Source organism: Vidua chalybeata (genome assembly GCF_026979565.1).
Source record: "Vidua chalybeata isolate OUT-0048 chromosome 37 unlocalized genomic scaffold, bVidCha1 merged haplotype SUPER_37_unloc_3, whole genome shotgun sequence".
Classification (NCBI taxonomy): domain Eukaryota; kingdom Metazoa; phylum Chordata; class Aves; order Passeriformes; family Viduidae; genus Vidua; species Vidua chalybeata.
Genome location: NW_026530305.1, coordinates 1 through 19,227, shown reverse-complemented (window position 1 = coordinate 19,227; position 19,227 = coordinate 1). Strand labels below are relative to the sequence as shown.

At 50.2% G+C, this 19,227-nt stretch overlaps 1 protein-coding gene across 1 annotated transcript; it reads left to right on the top strand.

Annotated features, from left to right (window-relative positions):
• Positions 1-1,883: 1,883 nt before the first annotated feature.
• LOC128782758 (sodium/glucose cotransporter 2-like) lies at positions 1,884-17,570 on the top strand (the record flags this gene model as incomplete). Its single annotated transcript, XM_053933228.1, has 10 exons — positions 1,884-1,964; positions 5,160-5,231; positions 6,081-6,185; positions 6,842-6,901; positions 8,288-8,392; positions 11,144-11,249; positions 12,287-12,367; positions 13,241-13,440; positions 15,857-15,992; positions 17,463-17,570. Coding segments are annotated over exons 1-10 (1,054 nt in total), but the record flags the coding sequence as incomplete, so codon positions are not given.
• Positions 17,571-19,227: the final 1,657 nt, after the last annotated feature.

Genomic DNA, 19,227 nt, shown 5'->3' with positions numbered 1-19,227 from the left:
CCCCACCCTCAAAAATGAAGGAAAATGGCCCAAAATTGACCCAAAAAGTCCCAAAATGCCTCAAAACGGCCTAGAAATGGCAAAAAATGACCAAAAATCGACCCCAAAATCGACCGCTAAAAATCTCAAAGTGTCCCAAAAATGACCCAAAAAATGGCTCCGAAAACGCCCAAAAATGACCCAAAATGTCGAAAATTGACCCAAAATTGTCCCAAAATGGCCCAGAAATGACCAAAAATGGCCCAAATTGATCCCAAAAAGCCCCAAAATGACCCCAAAAAATAGCCCCTCCTCCACCCTCAAAAATGAGGGAAACTGCCCCAAAATTGACCCAAAATGCCCCCAAACGGACCAGAAATGGCAAAAAATGACAAAAAAATCGACCCCAAAATTGACCCCAAAGTGTCCCAAAAATGACCCAAAAAATGGCTCCGAAACGCCCAAAAATGACCAAAATTGACCCAAAGTTGTCCCAAAATGGCCCAAAAATGACCAAAAATGGCCCAAATTGATCCCAAAAGCCCCAAAATGACCTCAAAAAGCCCCGGCCCCTCCCCCACCCTCAAAAATGAGGGAAACTGCCCCAAAATTGACCCAAAAAGCCCCAAAACTGACCCAAAATGCCCCCAAATGGCCCAGAAATGACAAAAATTGCCAAAAATGGCCCAAATTGACCCCAAAAAGTCCCAAAGTGTCCCAAATTGACCCAAAAAAGACCAAAAAATGACCCAAAATTGACCCCCAAATGTCCCAAAAAGCCCCAAAATGACCCCAAAAAACGGCCCCTCCCCCACCCTCAAAAATGAGGGAAAATGGCCCAAAATTGACCCAAAAAAGTCCCAAAATGACCCCAAAAAAAAAACCCCGGCCCCTCCCCCACCCCCCCAGCCGGGAGCGGGGCCGGGGGTGGGGGAGGGGAGTGGGGGGGGAGGGGCCGCCCCTCCCCCACCCCCCCCTCGGGTCCAGCGAGGGCGCGCGGGGGGGGGGGGGTGGGGTGGGGGAGGGGAGGGGAGCTGGGGGGGGGGGAGGGGCTCGGAGAGGACTTTGGGGTGGGGGAGGGGCCTTGAGGGGGTGGGGGAGGGGAAATGAGGGTTCTGTTTGAGGGGTGGGGGAGGGGATCTGAGGGTGGGGGAGGGGAATTGAGGGTGGGGGAGGGGAATTGAGGGTGGGGGAGGGGGTGAGGGTTCTGTTTGAGGGGTGGGGGAGGGGCCTTTAGAGGTGGGGGAGGGAAATTAAGGCAATTTTGATGGTGGGGGAGGGGAATTGAGGGGGGGGGAGGGGATTTGAGGGGTGGGGGAGGGGATTTTAAAGGTGGGGGAGGGGAAGTGAGGATGGGGGAGGGGATCTGAGGGTGGGGGAGGGGACTTGAGGCGATTTTGAGGGTGGGGGAGGGGATTTGAGGGGTGGGGGAGGGGAAATGAGGGTCCTGTTTGAGGGGTGGGGGAGGGGCGCAGGGGGTGGGGGAGGGGAATTGAGGGTGGGGGAGGGGAATTGAGGCGATTTTGAGGGTGGGGGAGGGGATTAAAGGAAGGGGGAGGGGATTTTGATTAGTGGGCGTGGCTTAGCGCTGGGGGCGGGGCTCCGGGGAGGGGATTTAGGCGCGGGCCGGGGGTGGGGGAGGGGAATTGAGGGGTGGGGGAGGGGAATTTAAAGGTGGGGGAGGGGATTTGAGGGTGGGGGAGGGGAATTGAGGCAATTTTGATGGTGGGGGAGGGGAATTGAGGGGGTGGGGGAGGGGATTTGAGGGTAGGGGAGGGGATTAAAGGAAGGGGGAGGGGATTTTGATTAGTGGGCGTGGCTTAGCTCTGGGGGCGGGGCTCCGGGGAGGGGATTTAGGCGCGGGCCGGGGGTGGGGGAGGGGAATTGAGGGGTGGGGGGAGGGGATGGCGGCGCCCGGAGCGGAGCCCTGGGACCTGGGGGTGATCGGGGGGTACTTCCTGCTCGTCATGGCCGTGGGGATCTGGGTAAGGACCCCTCCCCACCAACCCCCCCCCCCCCCAAAAAAAAAATTCCCAAAATCCCGGAAAATCAACCCAAAAAAAAAAAAAATCCCCCTGAAAATCAACTTAAAAATCCTGAACATTCACCCAAAAATCCGGAAAATTCACCCCCAAAATCCTGGAAATTCACCATAAAAATTCACCCTAAAAAATTACCCTAAAAAAACCCCCCAAAATCCTGGAAATTCACCCCAAAATCCTGAAAATTCGCCCCAAAATCCTGGAAATTCACCCCAAAATATTGATTTTAAAAATCCCAAAATCCCGGGAATTCACCCCAAAAAATCCGCCCTAAAAACCCCAAAATCCTGGAAATTCACCCCGAAATATTGACTTCAAAAATCCCAAAATCCCGCGAATTTACCCCAAAAAATCTAGACAAAAAAATTCCCAAAATCCCGGAAAATCCACCCCCCCAAAAAAAATCCCCCTGAAAATCAACTTAAAAATCACGAAAATTCACCCAAAAATCCTGAAAATTCACCCCCAAAATCCTGGAAATTCACCATAAAAATTCACCCTAAAAAATTACCCTAAAAAAAACCCAAAATCCTGGAAATTCACCCCAAAATCCTGAAAATTCACCCCAAAATCCTGGAAATTCACCCCAAAATATTGATTTTAAAAATCCCAAAATCCCGGGAATTCACCCCAAAAAATCCGCCCTAAAAACCCCAAAATCCTGGAAATTCACCCCGAAATATTGACTTCAAAAATCCCAAAATCCCGCGAATTTACCCCAAAAAATCTAGACAAAAAAATTCCCAAAATCCCGGAAAATCAACCCCCCCAAAAAAATCCCCCTGAAAATCAACTTAAAAATCCTGAAAATTCACCCAAAAATCCGGAAAATTCACCCCCAAAATCCTGGAAATTCACCATAAAAATTCACCCTAAAAAATTACCCTAAAAAAAACCCAAAATCCTGAAAATTCACCCCAAAATCCTGAAAATTCGCCCCAAAATCCTGGAAATTCACCCCAAAATATTGATTTTAAAAATCCCAAAATCCCGGGAATTCACCCCAAAAAATCCGCCCTAAAAACCCCAAAATCCTGGAAATTCAAGCCAAAAATTCACCCTAAAAGATCAACCTAAAAAATCCCCCAAATCCCGGGAATTCACCCCAAAATCCCGGGAATTAACCCTAAAAAAATCACCCTAAAAAATCCCAAAATCCTGGAAAATCAACCCAAAAAAATCCCCCTGAAAATCAACTTAAAAATCCGGAAAATTCACCCAAAAATCCGGAAAATTCACCCCCAAAATCCTGGAAATTCACCATAAAAATTCACCCTAAAAAATTACCCTAAAAAAAACCCAAAATCCTGGAAATTCACCCCAAAATCCTGAAAATTCGCCCCAAAATCCTGAAAATTCACCCCAAAATCCTGGAAATTCACCTTAAAAAATCACTGTAAAAAAAACCCAAAATCCTGGAAATTCACCCCAAAATCCTGAAAATTCACCCTAAAAAATCAACCTAAAAATCCCAAAATCCCGGGAATTCACCCCAGAAAAATCCACAAAAAGATCCCAAAATCCCGGAAAATCAACCCAAAAAAAATTTCCCTGAAAATCAACTTAAAAATCCTGAAAATTCACCCTGGAAATCCCAAAAATGCTGAAAATTCACCCCAAAAATCCGGAAAATTCACCCCCAAAATCCTGGAAATTCACCCCAAAATATTGATTTAAAAAAATCCCAAAATCCCGGGAATTTACCCCAAAAAATCCCCCTGAAAATCAAATTAAAAATCCCGAAAATTCACCCTGGAAATCCCAAAACCCCTGAAAATTCACCCAAAAAAATCAACCTAAAAAATCCCAAAAATCCAGGGAATTCACCCCAAAATATTGACTTTAAAAATCCCAAAATCCCGGGAATTCACCCCAAAAAATCCACACAAAAAAATCCCAAAATCCCGGGAATTTACCCCAAAAAATCCACACAAAAAAATCCCAAAATCCCGGGAATTTACCCCAAAAAAATCCACCCTAAAAACCCCAAAATCCTGGAAATTCAAGCCAAAAATTCACCCTAAAAAATCAACTTTAAAAATCCCGAAAACCCTGGAAATTCACCCCAAAAAATCCTGGAAATTCACCCCAAAAAATCCTGGAAATTCACCCCAAAAAATCTGCCCTAGAAACCCCAAAATCCCGGGAATTCACCCCAAAATATCGACTTAAAAAAATCCCAAAATCCCGGAAAATGACCGGAAAAATGTGGTTCATACTGGTCCATACTGGTTCTTACTGGTTTATACTGGTCCATACTGGTTTATACTGGTCCATACTGGTTTATACTGGTTTATACTGGTCCATACTGGTCCATACTGGTCCATACTGGTTTATACTGGTCCATACTGGTCCATACTGGTCCATACTGGTCCGTACTGGTCCATACTGGTCCATATTGGTTTATACTGGTTTATACTGGTCCATACTGGTCCGTACTGGTTTATACGGGTCCGTACTGGTCCATACTGGTCCATACTGGTTCTTACTGGTTTATACTGGTCTGTACTGGTCTGTACTGGTCCATACTGGTTTATACTGGTCCGTACTGGTCAATACTGGTCCATACTGGTTTATACTGGTCCGTACTGGTCCATACTGGTCCATACTGGTTTATACTGGTCCATACTGGTTTATACTGGTTTATACTGGTTTATACTGGTCCATACTGGTCCATACTGGTCCATACTGGTTTATACTGGTCCGTACTGGTTTATACTGGTTCATACTGGTCCATACTGGTCCGTACTGGTCCATACTGGTCCGTACTGGTTTATACTGGTTCATACTGGTCCATACTGGTCCGTACTGGTCCGTACTGGTCCATACTGGTTTATACTGGTCCGTACTGGTCCATACTGGTCCATACTGGTTTATACTGGTCCGTACTGGTCCATACTGGTCCATACTGGTTTATACTGGTCCATACTGGTTTATACTGGTTTATACTGGTCCATACTGGTCCATACTGGTCCATACTGGTTTATACTGGTCCATACTGGTTTATACTGGTTTATACTGGTCCATACTGGTTCTTACTGGTCCATACTGGTTTATACTGGTCCATACTGGTCTATACTGGTTTATACTGGTTTATACTGGTTTATACTGGTTTATACTGGTCCTTACTGGTCGCAGTCCCTGCGCAGGCGCGGTGGGCGGAGCCTCTCCGGGTATTTCCTGGCCGGACGCAGCATGAGCTGGGCCCCGGTGAGTGCCCAAACTGGTTTGGACTGGTTTGTACTGGTTTCTACTGGGAGGGACTGGTTTGGACTGGTTAACACTGGGTTATACTGGTTTATACTGGGAGGGACTGGTTTATACTGGTTTATACTGGTTTATACTGGTTTGGACTGGTTTATACTGGGAGGGACTGGGAGGGGATGAAAGGGTTAAAAAATGGGGAATAACCGGGGCTGGATTTAAACTGGTTTGAACTGGTTTGAACTGGGAATGGAGGGGTCAGTCAGGGTCACTCAGTGGTCACTCATTGGTCACTCACTGGTCACTGGTCAGTGGTCAGTCAGGGTCACTCAGGGGTTACTCAGGGTCACTCAGGGGTCACTCATTGGTCACTCATTGGTCACTCATTGGTCACTCAGGGGTCACTCATTGGTCACTCACTGGTCACTCAGTGGTCACTCAGGGGTTACTCAGGGTCACTCAGGGGTCACTCATTGGTCACTCAGGGTCACTCACTGGTCACTCATTGGTCACTCAGTGGTCACTCAGTGATCACTCACTGGTCACTCAGGGTCACTCATTGGTCACTCATTGGTCACTCATTGGTCACTCATTGGTCACTCAGGGTCACTCAGGGGTCACTCATTGGTCACTCACTGGTCAGTGGTCACTCAGTGGTCACTCACTGGTCACTCACTGGTCACTCAGTGGTCACTCACTGGTCACTCAGTGGTCAGTGGTCACTCACTGGTCACTCACTGGTCACTCAGTGGTCAGTGGTCACTCAGTGGTCACTCAGTGGTCACTCAGTGGTCACTCAGGGGTCACTCAGTGGTCACTCAGTGGTCACTCATGGTCACTCTCCCGTGCCCCCAGGTGGGGGCGTCGCTCTTTGCCAGCAACATCGGCTCCGGGCACTTTGTGGGGCTGGCGGGGACGGGCGCGGCCGGCGGCATCGCCGTGGGCGGCTTCGAGTGGAGCGTGAGTGAGGGGCCGCTATCGCGATAGGGGAGGGGATATCGCGATAGGAGAGGGGATATCGCGATAGGGAACGGGATATCGCGATAGGGAACGGGATATCGCGATAGGAGAGGGGATATCGCGATAGGAGAGGGGATATCGCGATAGGGAATGGGGTATCGCGATAGGGAACGGGATATCGCGATAGGAGAGGGGATATCGCGATAGGGAATGGGATATCGCGATAGGGAATGGGGTATCGCGATAGGGAATGGAGTATCGCGATAGGGAATGGGATATCGCGATAGGGAACGGGGTATCGCGATAGGGAATGGGGTATCGCGATAGGGAATGGGGTATCGCGATAGGAGAGGGGGTATCGCGATAGGGAACGGGGTATCGCGATAGGAGAGGGGATATCGCGATAGGAGAGGGGATATCGCGATAGGGAATGGGATATCGCGATAGGGAATGGGATATCGCGATAGGGAACGGGATATCGCGATAGGGAATGGGATATCGCGATAGGGCAGGGGATATTGCGATAGAACATGCCGCGATATATCGTGACATAACGGCGCCCCCTGCCTTGGCCCCACCCCCTGTCGCGAGTGGCCCCGCCCCCTGTCGCGAGTGGCCCCGCCCCCTGTCGCGACACGCCCCGCCCCTCCCCCCAGGGCATGTTCATCGTGCTGCTGCTGGGCTGGGTGTTCGTGCCCATCTACCTGAGAGCCGGGGTGAGCCCGGCACGGACTGGGGTGAACTGGGACGGACTGGGAGGGACTGGGAGGGAACTGGATTATACTGGGAGGGACTGGGAATGAACTGGGTTATACTGGTTTATACTGGGAGGGACTGGAATGGACTGGGAGGGACTGGGATGGACTGGGAGGGACTGGGATGGACTGGGAGGGGATTGGGAGGGAACTGGATTATACTGGGAGGGACTGGGAATGAACTGGGTTATACTGGTTTATACTGGGAGGGACTGGGATGGACTGGGAGGGACTGGGATGGACTGGGAGGGGATTGGGAGGGAACTGGGAGGGGACTGGGATGGACTGGGATAAACTGGGACGGATTGGGATGGACTGGGAGGGACTGGGATGGACTGGGAGGGACTGGGATGGACTGGGAGGGGACTGGGATGGACTGGGATAAACTGGGACGGACTGGGAGGGACTGGGAATGAACTGGGTTATACTGGTTTATACTGGGAGGGAACTGGGAGGGGACTGGGAGGGGATTGGGAGGAAACTGGATTATACTGGATTATACTGGGAGGGAACTGGGAAGGAACTGGTTTGGACTGGGAGGGGATTGGGAGGGACTGGGAGGGAACTGGGAGGGACTGGGATAAACTGGGACGGACTGGGAGGGACTGGGAGGGACTGGGAGGGAACTGGGAGGGAACTGGGAGGGACTGGGATTAACTGGGAGGGAACTGGGGGGGAACTGGGAGGGAACTGGATTATACTGGATTATACTGGGAGGGACTGGGAATGAACTGGGTTATACTGGGAGGGGATTGGGATGGACTGGGATCGACTGGGAGGGGATCGGGGGAACTGGGTTATACTGGTTTGTACTGGTTTGTACTGGTTTGTACTGGGAGGGACTGAGAGGGATTGGGAGGGAACTGGTTTGTACTGGTTTGTACTGGTTTGTACTGGGATATACTGGGAGGGACTGGGAGGGGATTGGGAGGGCTCAGATGTGGGCGGGGCCTAAATGGGTGTGGTCCATCGGGGTGGGGTCTAAACGGGCGTGGCCTGATTGGGATTGGTCGTGGCCTAAGTGGGCGTGGCAAAATGGGCGTGGACGTGGGTGGGGCCTAAAGAGGTGTGGTCTAAAAGGGCGTGGCCTAATTGAGATTGGGCGTGGCCTAATTAGGGGCATTTAAATGGGTCAGAATGTGGGCGTTGCCTAAATGGGTGTGGTCAAACGGGGCGGGGTCCAAATGGGCGCGGCCCAAGGCAGACTGGGCGTGGCCTATTTGGGATCGGGCGTGGCCTAACCAGAAACGGGCGTGGCCTAACTGGGTGTGACACAGAGGGGCGTGGTCTATGGTGGGGTGGGCGTGTCGGGGTGGGAGTGGGCGTGGCCTGAGTGGGCGTGTCCAGGTGAGCACCATGCCCGAGTACCTGGGCCGGCGCTTCGGGGGGGGGCGGATCCGGCTCTACCTGGCCCTGCTGTCCCTGGGGCTCTACGTCAGCACCAAGATCTCGGTACTGGGACGGACTGGGTTATACTGGGAGGGACTGGGAGGGGACTGGGTTATACTGGGAGGGACTGGGAGGGGACTGGGATGGACTGGGAGGGACTGGGAGGGAACTGGGACGGAACTGGGTTATACTGGGAGGGACTGGGAGGGACTGGGATAAACTGGGAGGGACTGGGAGGGACTGGGTTATACTGGGAGGGACTGGGAGGGGACTGGGAGGGAACTGGGTTATACTGGGAGGGACTGGGAATGAACTGGGAGGGACTGGGAGGGACTGGGACGGACTGGGTTATACTGGGAGGGACTGGGATGAACTGGGAGGGGATTGGGAGTGAACTGGGTTATACTGGGAGGGACTGGGATGGACTGGGAGGGACTGGGAGGGACTGGTTTATACTGGGAGGGATTGGGAGGGGACTGGGAGGGACTGGGAGGGACTGGGATAAACTGGGAGGGAACTGGGTTATACTGGGAGGGACTGGGAGGGACTGGGAGGGAACTGGGAGGGACTGGGATGGACTGGGAGGGACTGGGAGGAACTGGGAGGGAACTGGGAGGGACTGGGAGGGACTGGGAGCAACTGGGTTATACTGGTTTGGACTGGGAGGGACTGGGACGGACAGGGAGGGACTGGGAGGGACTGGGAGCAACTGGGTTATACTGGTTTGGACTGGTTTGGACTGGGAGGGAACTGGGAGGGACTGGGAGGGACTGGGAGGGATTGGGAGGGAACTGGAACTGGGTTATACTGGTTTGTACTGGGAGGGGACTGGGAGGGAACTGGTTTGGACTGGGAGAGAACTGGGTTATACTGGGAGGGAGTGGGATGGAACTGGGTTATACTGGTTTGGACTGGGAGGGATTGTGAGGGATTGGGATTAACTGGGATGGACTGGGAATGAACTGGGTTATACTGGTTTGGGCTGGTTTGGACTGGGATGGACTGTTAATCCCAGTCCCTCCCAGTTCGTCCCAGTTAATCCCCGTTAATCCCAGTCTATCCCAGTCCCTCCCAGTCCATTCCCAGTCCCTCCCAGTTTGTCCCAGTTAATCCCAGTCCCTCCCAGTTAATCCCTGTCTATGCCCAGTTAATCCCAGCCCCTCCCAGACCCTCCCAGTTCATCTCTGTCCATTCCCAGTTAATCCCAGTCAATTCCCAGTTCCTTCCCAGTCCCTCCCAGTTAATCCCTGTCTATGCCCAGTTAATCCCAGCCCCTCCCAGACCCTCCCAGTTAATCCCAGTATATCCCAGTCAATTCCCAGTTCCTTCCTAGTCTATCCCAGACCCTCCCAGTTAATCCCAGTTCCCTCCCAGTTAATATCAGTCCCTCCCAGTCCCTCCCAGTTAATCCCAGTTAATTCCAGTCCATTCCCAGTTAATCCCAGTCCATTCCCATCCCCTCCCAGTTAATCCCAGTTAATCCCTGTCCATTCCCAGTTCATCCCAGTTCATCTCTGTCCATTCCCAGTTAATCCCAGTCAATTCCCAGTTCCTTCCCAGTCCCTCCCAGTTAATCCCAGCCCCTCCCAGTCCATTCCCAGTTAATCCCAGTTAATCCCAGTTCCCTCCCAGTCCATTCCCAGTTAATCCCAGTCTATCCCAGCCCCTCCCAGTTAATCCCAGTTAATCCCAGTCCCTCCCAGTTAATCCCAGTCAATCCCAGTCCCTCCCAGTTAATCCCAGTTAATCCCTGTCCATTCCCAGTTCATCCCAGTTAATCCCTGTCCATTCCCAGTTAATCCCAGTCAATTCCCAGTTCCTTCCCAGTCCCTCCCAGTTAATCCCAGCCCCTCCCAGTCCATTCCCAGTTAATCCCAGTTCCCTCCCAGTCCCTCCCAGTTAATCCCAGTCCCTCCAGTCCATTCCCAGTTAATCCGTCTATCCCAGACCCTCCCAGTTAATCCCAGTCCCTCCCAGTCCATTCCCAGTCCCTCCCAGTCCATTCCCAGTCCCTCCCAGTTTGTCCCAGTTAATCCCAGTCCCTCCCAGTTAATCCCAGTCCCTCCCAGTCCATTCCCAGTTAATCCCAGTCTATCCCAGCCCCTCCCAGTTAATCCCAGTCCCTCCCAGTTAATCCCAGTTCCCTCCCAGTCCCTCCCAGTTAATCCCAGTCTATCCCAGTCTCTCCCAGTAAATCACAGCCCCTCCCAGTCCATTCCCAGTTAATCCCAGTCTATCCCAGTCTCTCCCAGTTCCTCCCAGTCCCTCCCAGTCCATTCCCAGTTAATCCCAGTTAATCCCAGTTCCTTCCCAGTCCATTCCCAGTTAAGACCAGTCCATTCCCATCCCCTCCCAGTTAATCCCAGTTAATCCCAGTCTATCCCAGCCCTTCCCAGTGCATTCCCAGCTCCTCCCAGCCCCTCCCAGTTAATCCCAGTTAATACCAGTCAATTCCCAGTTAATCCCAGTATATCCCAGTCCATTCCCATCCCCTCCCAGTTCATCCCAGTTAATCCCAGTCTATCCCAGTTAATCCCAATTTGTCCCTGTCCATTCCCAGTCCCTCCCAGTTAATCCCAGTTAATTCCAGTCAATTCCCAGTTTATCCCAGTATATCCCAGTCCATTCCCGACCCCTCCCAGTGCATTCCCAGCCCCTCCCAGTTAATCCCAGTCTATCCCAGTACCTCCCAGTTAATCCCAGTTAATCCCAGTATATCCCAGTCCATTCCTGACCCCTCCCAGTTAATCCCAGTCCCTCCCAGTGCATTCCCAGTCCCTCCCAGTTTGTCCCAGTACAAACCAGTGCCCGCAGGTGGACATGTACTCGGGGGCGCTGTTCATCCGCGAGGCGCTGGGCTGGGACCTGTACGGCTCCGTGGGGGCGCTGCTGGCCGTCACCGCGCTCTACACCGTCACCGGTCTGTACTGGTTTGGACTGGTTTATACTGGGAGGGACTGGTTTGTGCCGGGAGGGACTGGGAATGGACTGGGAATGAACTGGGATCAACTGGGAGGGACTGGGAGGGGATGAAAGGGTTAAAAATGGGGGAAAATCGGTGCTGGAGGTGGTTTTTTATACTGGTTTGTACTGGTTTGTACTGGTTTGGGACTGGTTTATACTGGTTTGTGCTGGGAGGGTCTGGGAATGAACTGGGAATGAACTGGGACGATACTGGGAGGGACTGGTTTATACTGGGAGGGACTGGGACGGGATGAAAGGGTTAAAAATGGGAAGGAATCGGTATTGGATGTGAACTTTTGTACTGGTTTGTACTGGTTTATACTGGTTTATACTGGTTTGTGCTGGGAGGGTCTGGGAAGGGACTGGGAATGTACTGGGATCAACTGGGAGGGACTGGGAGGGGATGAAAGGGTTAAAAATGGGAAGAAATCGGTGCTGGAGGTGATTTTTTATACTGGTTTTTACTGGTTTATACTGGTTGGGACTGGTTTATACTGGTTTGTGCTGGGAGGGTCTGGGAAGGGACTGGGAATGAACTGGGATCAACTGGGAGGGACTGGGAGGGACTGGGAGGGGATGAAAGGGTTAAAAATGGGAAGGAATCGGTGCTGGAGGTGATTTTTTGTACTGGTTTGTACTGGTTTATACTGGTTTGGACTGGTTTGGGACTGGTTTATACTGGTTTGTACTGGTTTATACTGGTTCGGGGCTGGTTTGAACTGGTTTGGGACCGGGTTATACTGGTTTATACTGGTTTATACTGGTTTATACTGGTTTATGGTGGGAAGGGACTGGGAATGGATTAATGGGTTGAAAGTGGGCGTGGCCTAAATGGCCATGGGCGTGGCATTGGAATGGCAGGCGTGGCCTAACTGGGTCTGGGCCTGGTTTGGAGTGGTGGGTGTGGCTTAATTGTGTCTGGGTGGGTTTGGGCGTGGCCTAACCCGGGTGTGGCCTGGTACGGGCGTGGCCTGACACGGTGGGCGTGGCCAGGCGGGCTGACGGCGCTGATGTTCGCGGACCTGCTGCAGACCCTCATCATCATCGCGGGCGCCTCCGTGCTGGCCGGCTACGGTGGGGATACTGGTTTATACTGGTTTATACTGGTTTATACTGGTTTATAGCAAGTTTAAGGGACTTATCCAATACAGCCAACAAAATGGCCGCCCAAAATGGCCGCCCCCTTTGGCGTTTACAAGATGGCCACCCAAAATGGCCGCCACACACCAAATCTAAGATGGCCACCCCATTATGGCCAGCCATTGGTCTATCCTAGTTTATACTGGTTTATACTGGTTTATACTGGTTTATACTGGTTTATAGCAAGTTTAAGGGACTTATCCAATGCAGCCAACAAAATGGCTGCCCAAAATGGCCGCCCCCGTTGGCATTTACAAGATGGCAACCCAAAATGGCCGCCACACACCAAATCTAAGATGGCTGACCAAGATGGCACCACATTACGGCCAGCCATTGGTGCATACTGGTCCGTACTGGTCTGTACTGGTTTATACTGGTCTGTACTGGTTTTTATTGGTTCATACTGGTTTTTTACTGGTTTATACTGGTTCATACTGGTCCCAAACCTTATGGAGGACACCCTGGGGAGCAGCACCACCCACTGTCCAAACCCGCACCTACCTCCCATACTGGTCCATACTGGTTTATGTCACTTTATACTGGTTCTTGCTGGTTTATACTGGTTTATACTGGTTTATACTGGTTTATACTGGTTCATACTGGTCCATGCTGTTCCTGGACCTAATGGGGAACAAACTGGGAGAAGGCACCACCCACTCTCCAAACCCACCCCTGCCTCCCATACTGGTCCATACTGGTCCATACTGGTCCATACTGGTCCATGTCACTTTATACTGGTTTTCACCGCTTCGCACTGGTTCTACCGGTCTATACTGGTCCATACTGGTCTGTACTGGTTTCCGGCAGCGCTGGGCGCCGTGGGGGGCTACCAGGGCCTGCTGGAGCGTTACCCCCTGGCCCTGCCCCCCAACGCCTCGGGGCCCTGCGGGCGGCCCCGCCCCGACGCCTTCCACCTGCTGCGGGATCCCAGTACCGGGGACCTGCCCTGGCCCGGCCTCGTACTGGGACTGGGAATCATCTCGGCCTGGTACTGGTGCACCGACCAGGTGGGACTGGGAGCACTGGGAGGGCACTGGGATGGACTGGGATAGACTGGGAGGGCACTGGGAGGGAGCACTGGTCAGTAACTGGGAGCACTGGGCTGTAACTGGGAGCACTGGTCAGTAACTGGGAGCGCTGGTCAGTAACTGGGAGCACTGGGCTGTAACTGGTGTGTAACTGGTCAGTAACTGGGAGCACTGGGCTGTAACTGGGAGCACTGGTCAGTAACTGGTCAGTAACTGGGAGCACTGGGCTGTAACTGGGAGCACTGGTCAGTAACTGGGAGAACTGGTCAGTAACTGGGAGCAGTGGTCAGTAACTGGTGTGTAACTGGTCAGTAACTGGGAGCACTGGGCTGTAACTGGGAGCACTGGGCTGTAACTGGTCAGTAACTGGGAGCACTGGTCTGTAACTGGGAGCACTGGTCAGTAACTGGGAGCATTGGGCTGTAACTGGGAGCACTGGTCAGTAACTGGGAGCACTGGGCTGTAACTGGGAGCACTGGTCAGTAACTGGGAGCACTGGTCAGTGACTGGGAGCACTGGTCAGTAACTGGTATGTAACTGGTCAGTGACTGGGAGCACTGGGCTGTAACTGGGAGCACTGGGCTGTAACTGGGAGCACTGGGCTGTAACTGGTGTGTAACTGGTCAGTAACTGGGAGCACTGGTCAGTAACTGGGAGCACTGGGCTGTAACTGGGAGCACTGGTCAGTAACTGGGAGCACTGGTCAGTAACTGGGAGCACTGGTCAGTAACTGGTATGTAACTGGTCAGTGACTGGGAGCACTGGGCTGTAACTGGGAGCACTGGGCTGTAACTGGGAGCACTGGGCTGTAACTGGTGTGTAACTGGTCAGTAACTGGGAGCACTGGTCAGTAACTGGGAGCACTGGTCAATAACTGGGAGCACTGGGCTGTAACTGGGAGCACTGGTCTTTAACTGGGAGCACTGGTCAGTAACTGGGAGCACTGGTCAGTGACTGGGAGCACTGGTCAGTAACTGGGAGCACTGGTCAGTAACTGGTATGTAACTGGTCAGTGACTGGGAGCACTGGGCTGTAACTGGTCAGTAACTGGGAGCACTGGTCAGTAACTGGTGTGTAACTGGTCAGTAACTGGGAGCACTGGTCAGTAACTGGGAGCACTGGGCTGTAACTGGTGTGTAACTGGTCAGTGACTGGGAGCACTGGTCAGTGACTGCGAGCACTGGTCAGTGACTGGGAGCACTGGTCAGTGACTGGGAGAACTGGTCAGTGACTGGGAGCACTGGTCAGTAACTGGGAGCACTGGGCTGTAACTGGGAGCACTGGTCAGTAACTGGGAGCACTGGTCAGTAACTGGGAGCACTGGTCAGTAACTGGGAGCACTGGTCAGTAACGGGGAGCACTGGGCTGTAACTGGGAGCACTGGTCAGTAACTGGGAGCACTGGTCAGTAACGGGGAGCACTGGGCTGTAACTGGGAGCACTGGTCAGTAACTGGGAGCACTGGTCAGTAACGGGGAGCACTGGGCTGTAACTGGGAGCACTGGTCAGTAACTGGTGTGTAACTGGTCAGTAACTGGGAGCACTGGTCAGTGACTGGGAGCACTGGTCAGTAACTGGGAGCACTGGGCTGTAATTGGTGTGTAACTGGTCAGTAACTGGGAGCACTGGTCAGTAACTGGGAGCACTGGGCTGTAACTGGGAGCACTGGTCTGTAACTGGGAGCACTGGTCAGTAACTGGGAGCACTGGGCTGTAACTGGGAGCACTGGTCAGTGACTGGGAGCACTGGGCTGTAACTGGGAGCACTGGTCAGTGACTGGGAGCACTGGGCTGTAACTGGGAGCATTGGGCTGTAACTGGGAGCACTGGTCAGTAACTGGGAGCACTGGGCTGTAACTGGGAGCACTGGTCAGTAACTGGGAGCACTGGTCAGTAACTGGGAGCACTGGTCAGTAACTGGGAGCACTGGTCAGTAACGGGGAGCACTGGGCTGTAACTGGGAGCACTGGTCAGTAACTGGTGTGTAACTGGTCAGTAACTGGGAGCACTGGTCAGTGACTGGGAGCACTGGTCAGTAACTGGGAGCACTGGGCTGTAACTGGTGTGTAACTGGTCAGTAACTGGGAGCCCTGGTCAGTAACTGGGAGCACTGGGCTGTAACTGGGAGCACTGGTCTGTAACTGGGAGCACTGGTCAGTAACTGGGAGCACTGGTCAGTAACTGGGAGCACTGGGCTGTAACTGGTGTGTAACTGGTCAGTGACTGGGAGCACTGGTCAGTAACTGGGAGCACTGGTCAGTAACTGGGAGCACTGGTCAGTAACTGGTGTGTAACTGGTCAGTAACTGGTCTGTAACTGGTCCTGCCAGTCTGTAACTGGTCTCTAACTGGTCTCTAACTGGTCTCTAACTGGTGCGTACCTTGGCCCCTCCCCCAGGTGATCGTGCAGCGCTGCCTCGCCGGCCGCTCCCTCACGCACGTCCGCGCCGGCTGCGTCGTCTGCGGCTACCTCAAGGTTCTGCCCATGTTCCTGATGGTGCTGCCCGGCATGGCCGCCCGCGTCCTCTTCCCGGGTCAGACCCTCGCTGCTTTATACTGGTTTTACTGGTTTATACTGGTTTAGAATGCTTGATCTTCGTTTAAGGGATTTATCCAATATGGCTCCCACCAATATGGCTGTCCAAAATGGCTGCCTCCATTGGCATTTACAAGATGGCCACCCAAAATGGCCACCGCACACCAAATCTAAGATGGCCACCCCATAATGGCCAGCCATTGGTCCATCCTGGTTTATACTGGTTTATACTGGTTTATACTGGTTTATACTGGGTTGTATCAAGTTTAAGGGACTTATCCAATACAGCCAACAAAATGGCCACCCAAAATGGCCGCCCCCTTTGGCATGTACAAGATAGACACTCAAAATGGCCAGCAGGGAATGAATCTAAGATGGCTGTCCAAGATGGCTCCCCACTGTGGCCAGCCATTGTTGTATACTGGTTTATACTGGTATACACTGGTTTATACTGGTTTATATCAAGTTTAAGGGACTTATCCAATATGGCTGCCCCCATTGGAGTTTACAAGATGGCCACCCAAAATGGCTGCCACAGAATGAAACTAAGATGGCTCCCCACTGTGGCCAGCCATTGGTCCATCCTCATTTATACTGGTTTATACTGGTTTATACTGGTTTATACTGGTTTATAGCAAGTTTAAGGGACTTATCCAATGCAGCCAACAAAATGGCCGCCCAAAATGGCCGCCCCCTTTGGCGTTTACAAGATGGCCACCCAAAATGGCCGCCACACACCAAATCTAAGATGGCCGACCAAGATGGCACCACTTTATGGCCAGCCATTGGTGCATACTGGTCCGTACTGGTCTGTACTGGTTTATACTGGTCCATACTGGTCCATACTGGTTTATACTGGTCCATACTGGTCCATACTGGTCCATACAGGTCCATACTGGTCCATACTGGTCCATACTGGTCCATACTGGTTTATACTGGTCCATACTGGTTTATACTGGTCCATACTGGTCCATACTGGTTTATACTGGTTTATAGTGGTTTACACTGGCCCATACTGGTCCATACTGGTCCATACTGGTCCATACTGGTCCATACTGGTCCATACTGGTCCGTACTGGTTTATACTGGTCCATACTGTTTTATACTGGTCCATACTGGTCCGTACTGGTTTATACTGGTCCATACTGTTTTATACTGGTCCATACTGGTCCGTACTGGTTTATACTGGTCCATACTGGTCCATACTGGTCCATACTGGTCCATACTGGTCCATACTGGTCCGTACTGGTCCATACTGGTTCCATACTGGTCCATACTGGTTTATACTGGTCCATACTGGTCTGTACTGGTCCATACTGGTCCATACTGGTTTATACTGTTTTATACTGGTCCATACTGGTCCGTACTGGTCCGTACTGGTCCATACTGGTCCGTACTGGTTTATACTGGTCCATACTGGTTTATACTGGTCCGTACTGGTTTATACTGGTCTGTACTGGTCCCGCAGAGGTCGTGGGCTGCGCTGACCCCCAGGGCTGCTCCCGGGCCTGCGGCTCCGCCCTCGGCTGCTCCAACGTGGCCTACCCCAGACTGGTGCTCAGCCTGCTGCCCCCCGGTAATTATTATTAATTATTAATTATTAATTATCAATTATTAATTATTAATTAATGATTATTAGTGTTTTATCAACAATTATTAGTGATTATTAGCGATTATTAGCGATTATTAGTGATAATTAGCACTGGCCTATCCCAGACTGGTGCTCAGCCTGCTGCCCCCCGGTAATTAATCATTATTAATTATTAATTATTAATTAATGATTATTAGTTTATTATTAGCAATTATTAGCGATTATTAGTAATTTATTACTGGTAATTAATGATTAATTGCGGCTAATTAGTGCTATGTTTTAATTATTAGTGATTTATTCGTGATTATTAATGATTTATTACTGCTAATTACTGATTTATTAGCACTATTAGCAGTAATTAGCGATTTCTTAGCGATTATTAGCGATTATTAGTTCATTATTAGCTATTGCTAATTATTATTAGCGTTAATTAGTCCATTATTAGCGCTTAATAACAATTTTTGCACTAATAACTTTATTTTCTCACCATTTCTGCTGATTAGGGTAATTAATTAATTATTAGCGCTAATTTTGGGGGCTAATAACCAGTTATTAGGGCTATTAATTAATTATTAATCTTAATTTTGGGGGCTAATAATTCCATTTTCCCACTGATTTTAGCAGCTGTTTTCTCATTAATTATTATTAATTAAGAACTAATAATTATTTTGACGCTAATAAGGGGTTATTAGGGCTATTAATTAATTATTAATCTTAATTTTTGGGGGCTAATAACGCCATTTTTGGGGCTAATAATTCAAATTTTTTGGCCGATTTTCACAAATTTTCTCAATTAATCAATATTAATTAATAACTAATAATTATTTAATTAATAACTAATAATTTATTCGGAGCTAATAACTTCATTTTTGGGGCTAATAACTCCATTTTTTGGCCGATTTTGGCCGTTTTTTCATCGTTTTTTTCACAGATTTTCACTATTTTCCCAATTAATCATTATTAATTAATAACTAATAATCATTTAATTAATAACTAATAATTAATTTGGAGCTAATAACCCCATTTTTGTGTCTAATAACTCCATTTTTTCACCGATTTTTGCCTTTTTTCACCATTTTTTCACCGACTTTGACAATTTTTCCCAATTAATCATTATTAATTAATCACTAATAATTATTTTGGGGCTAATAACTCCATTTTTTCACCGATTTTCGCCATTTTTTCGCCATTTTTTTCACCGTTTTTTCACCGATTTTCGCCGTTTTTTCAGCGATTTTCGCCGTTTTTCACTGTTTTTTCCCAATTAATCATTATTAATTAATCACTAATAATTATTTTGGGGCTAATAACTCCATTTTTTCACCGTTTTCTGCCATTTTTTCACCGATTTTCGCCGTTTTTTCACCGATTTTCGCCGTTTTTCACAGTTTTTCCCAATTAATCATTACTAATTAATCACTAATAATTAATTTGGGGCTAATAATTCCATTTTTGTGGCTAATAACTCCATTTTTTGGCCGATTTTCGCCGTTTTTTGCCGGTTTTTCACCGATTTTCGCCGTTTTTTCACCGATTTTCGCCGTTTTTTCGCCGTTTTTTCCCAATTAATCATTACTAATTAATCACTAATAATTAATTTGGGGCTAATGACTCCATTTTTGGGGCTAATAACTCCATGTTT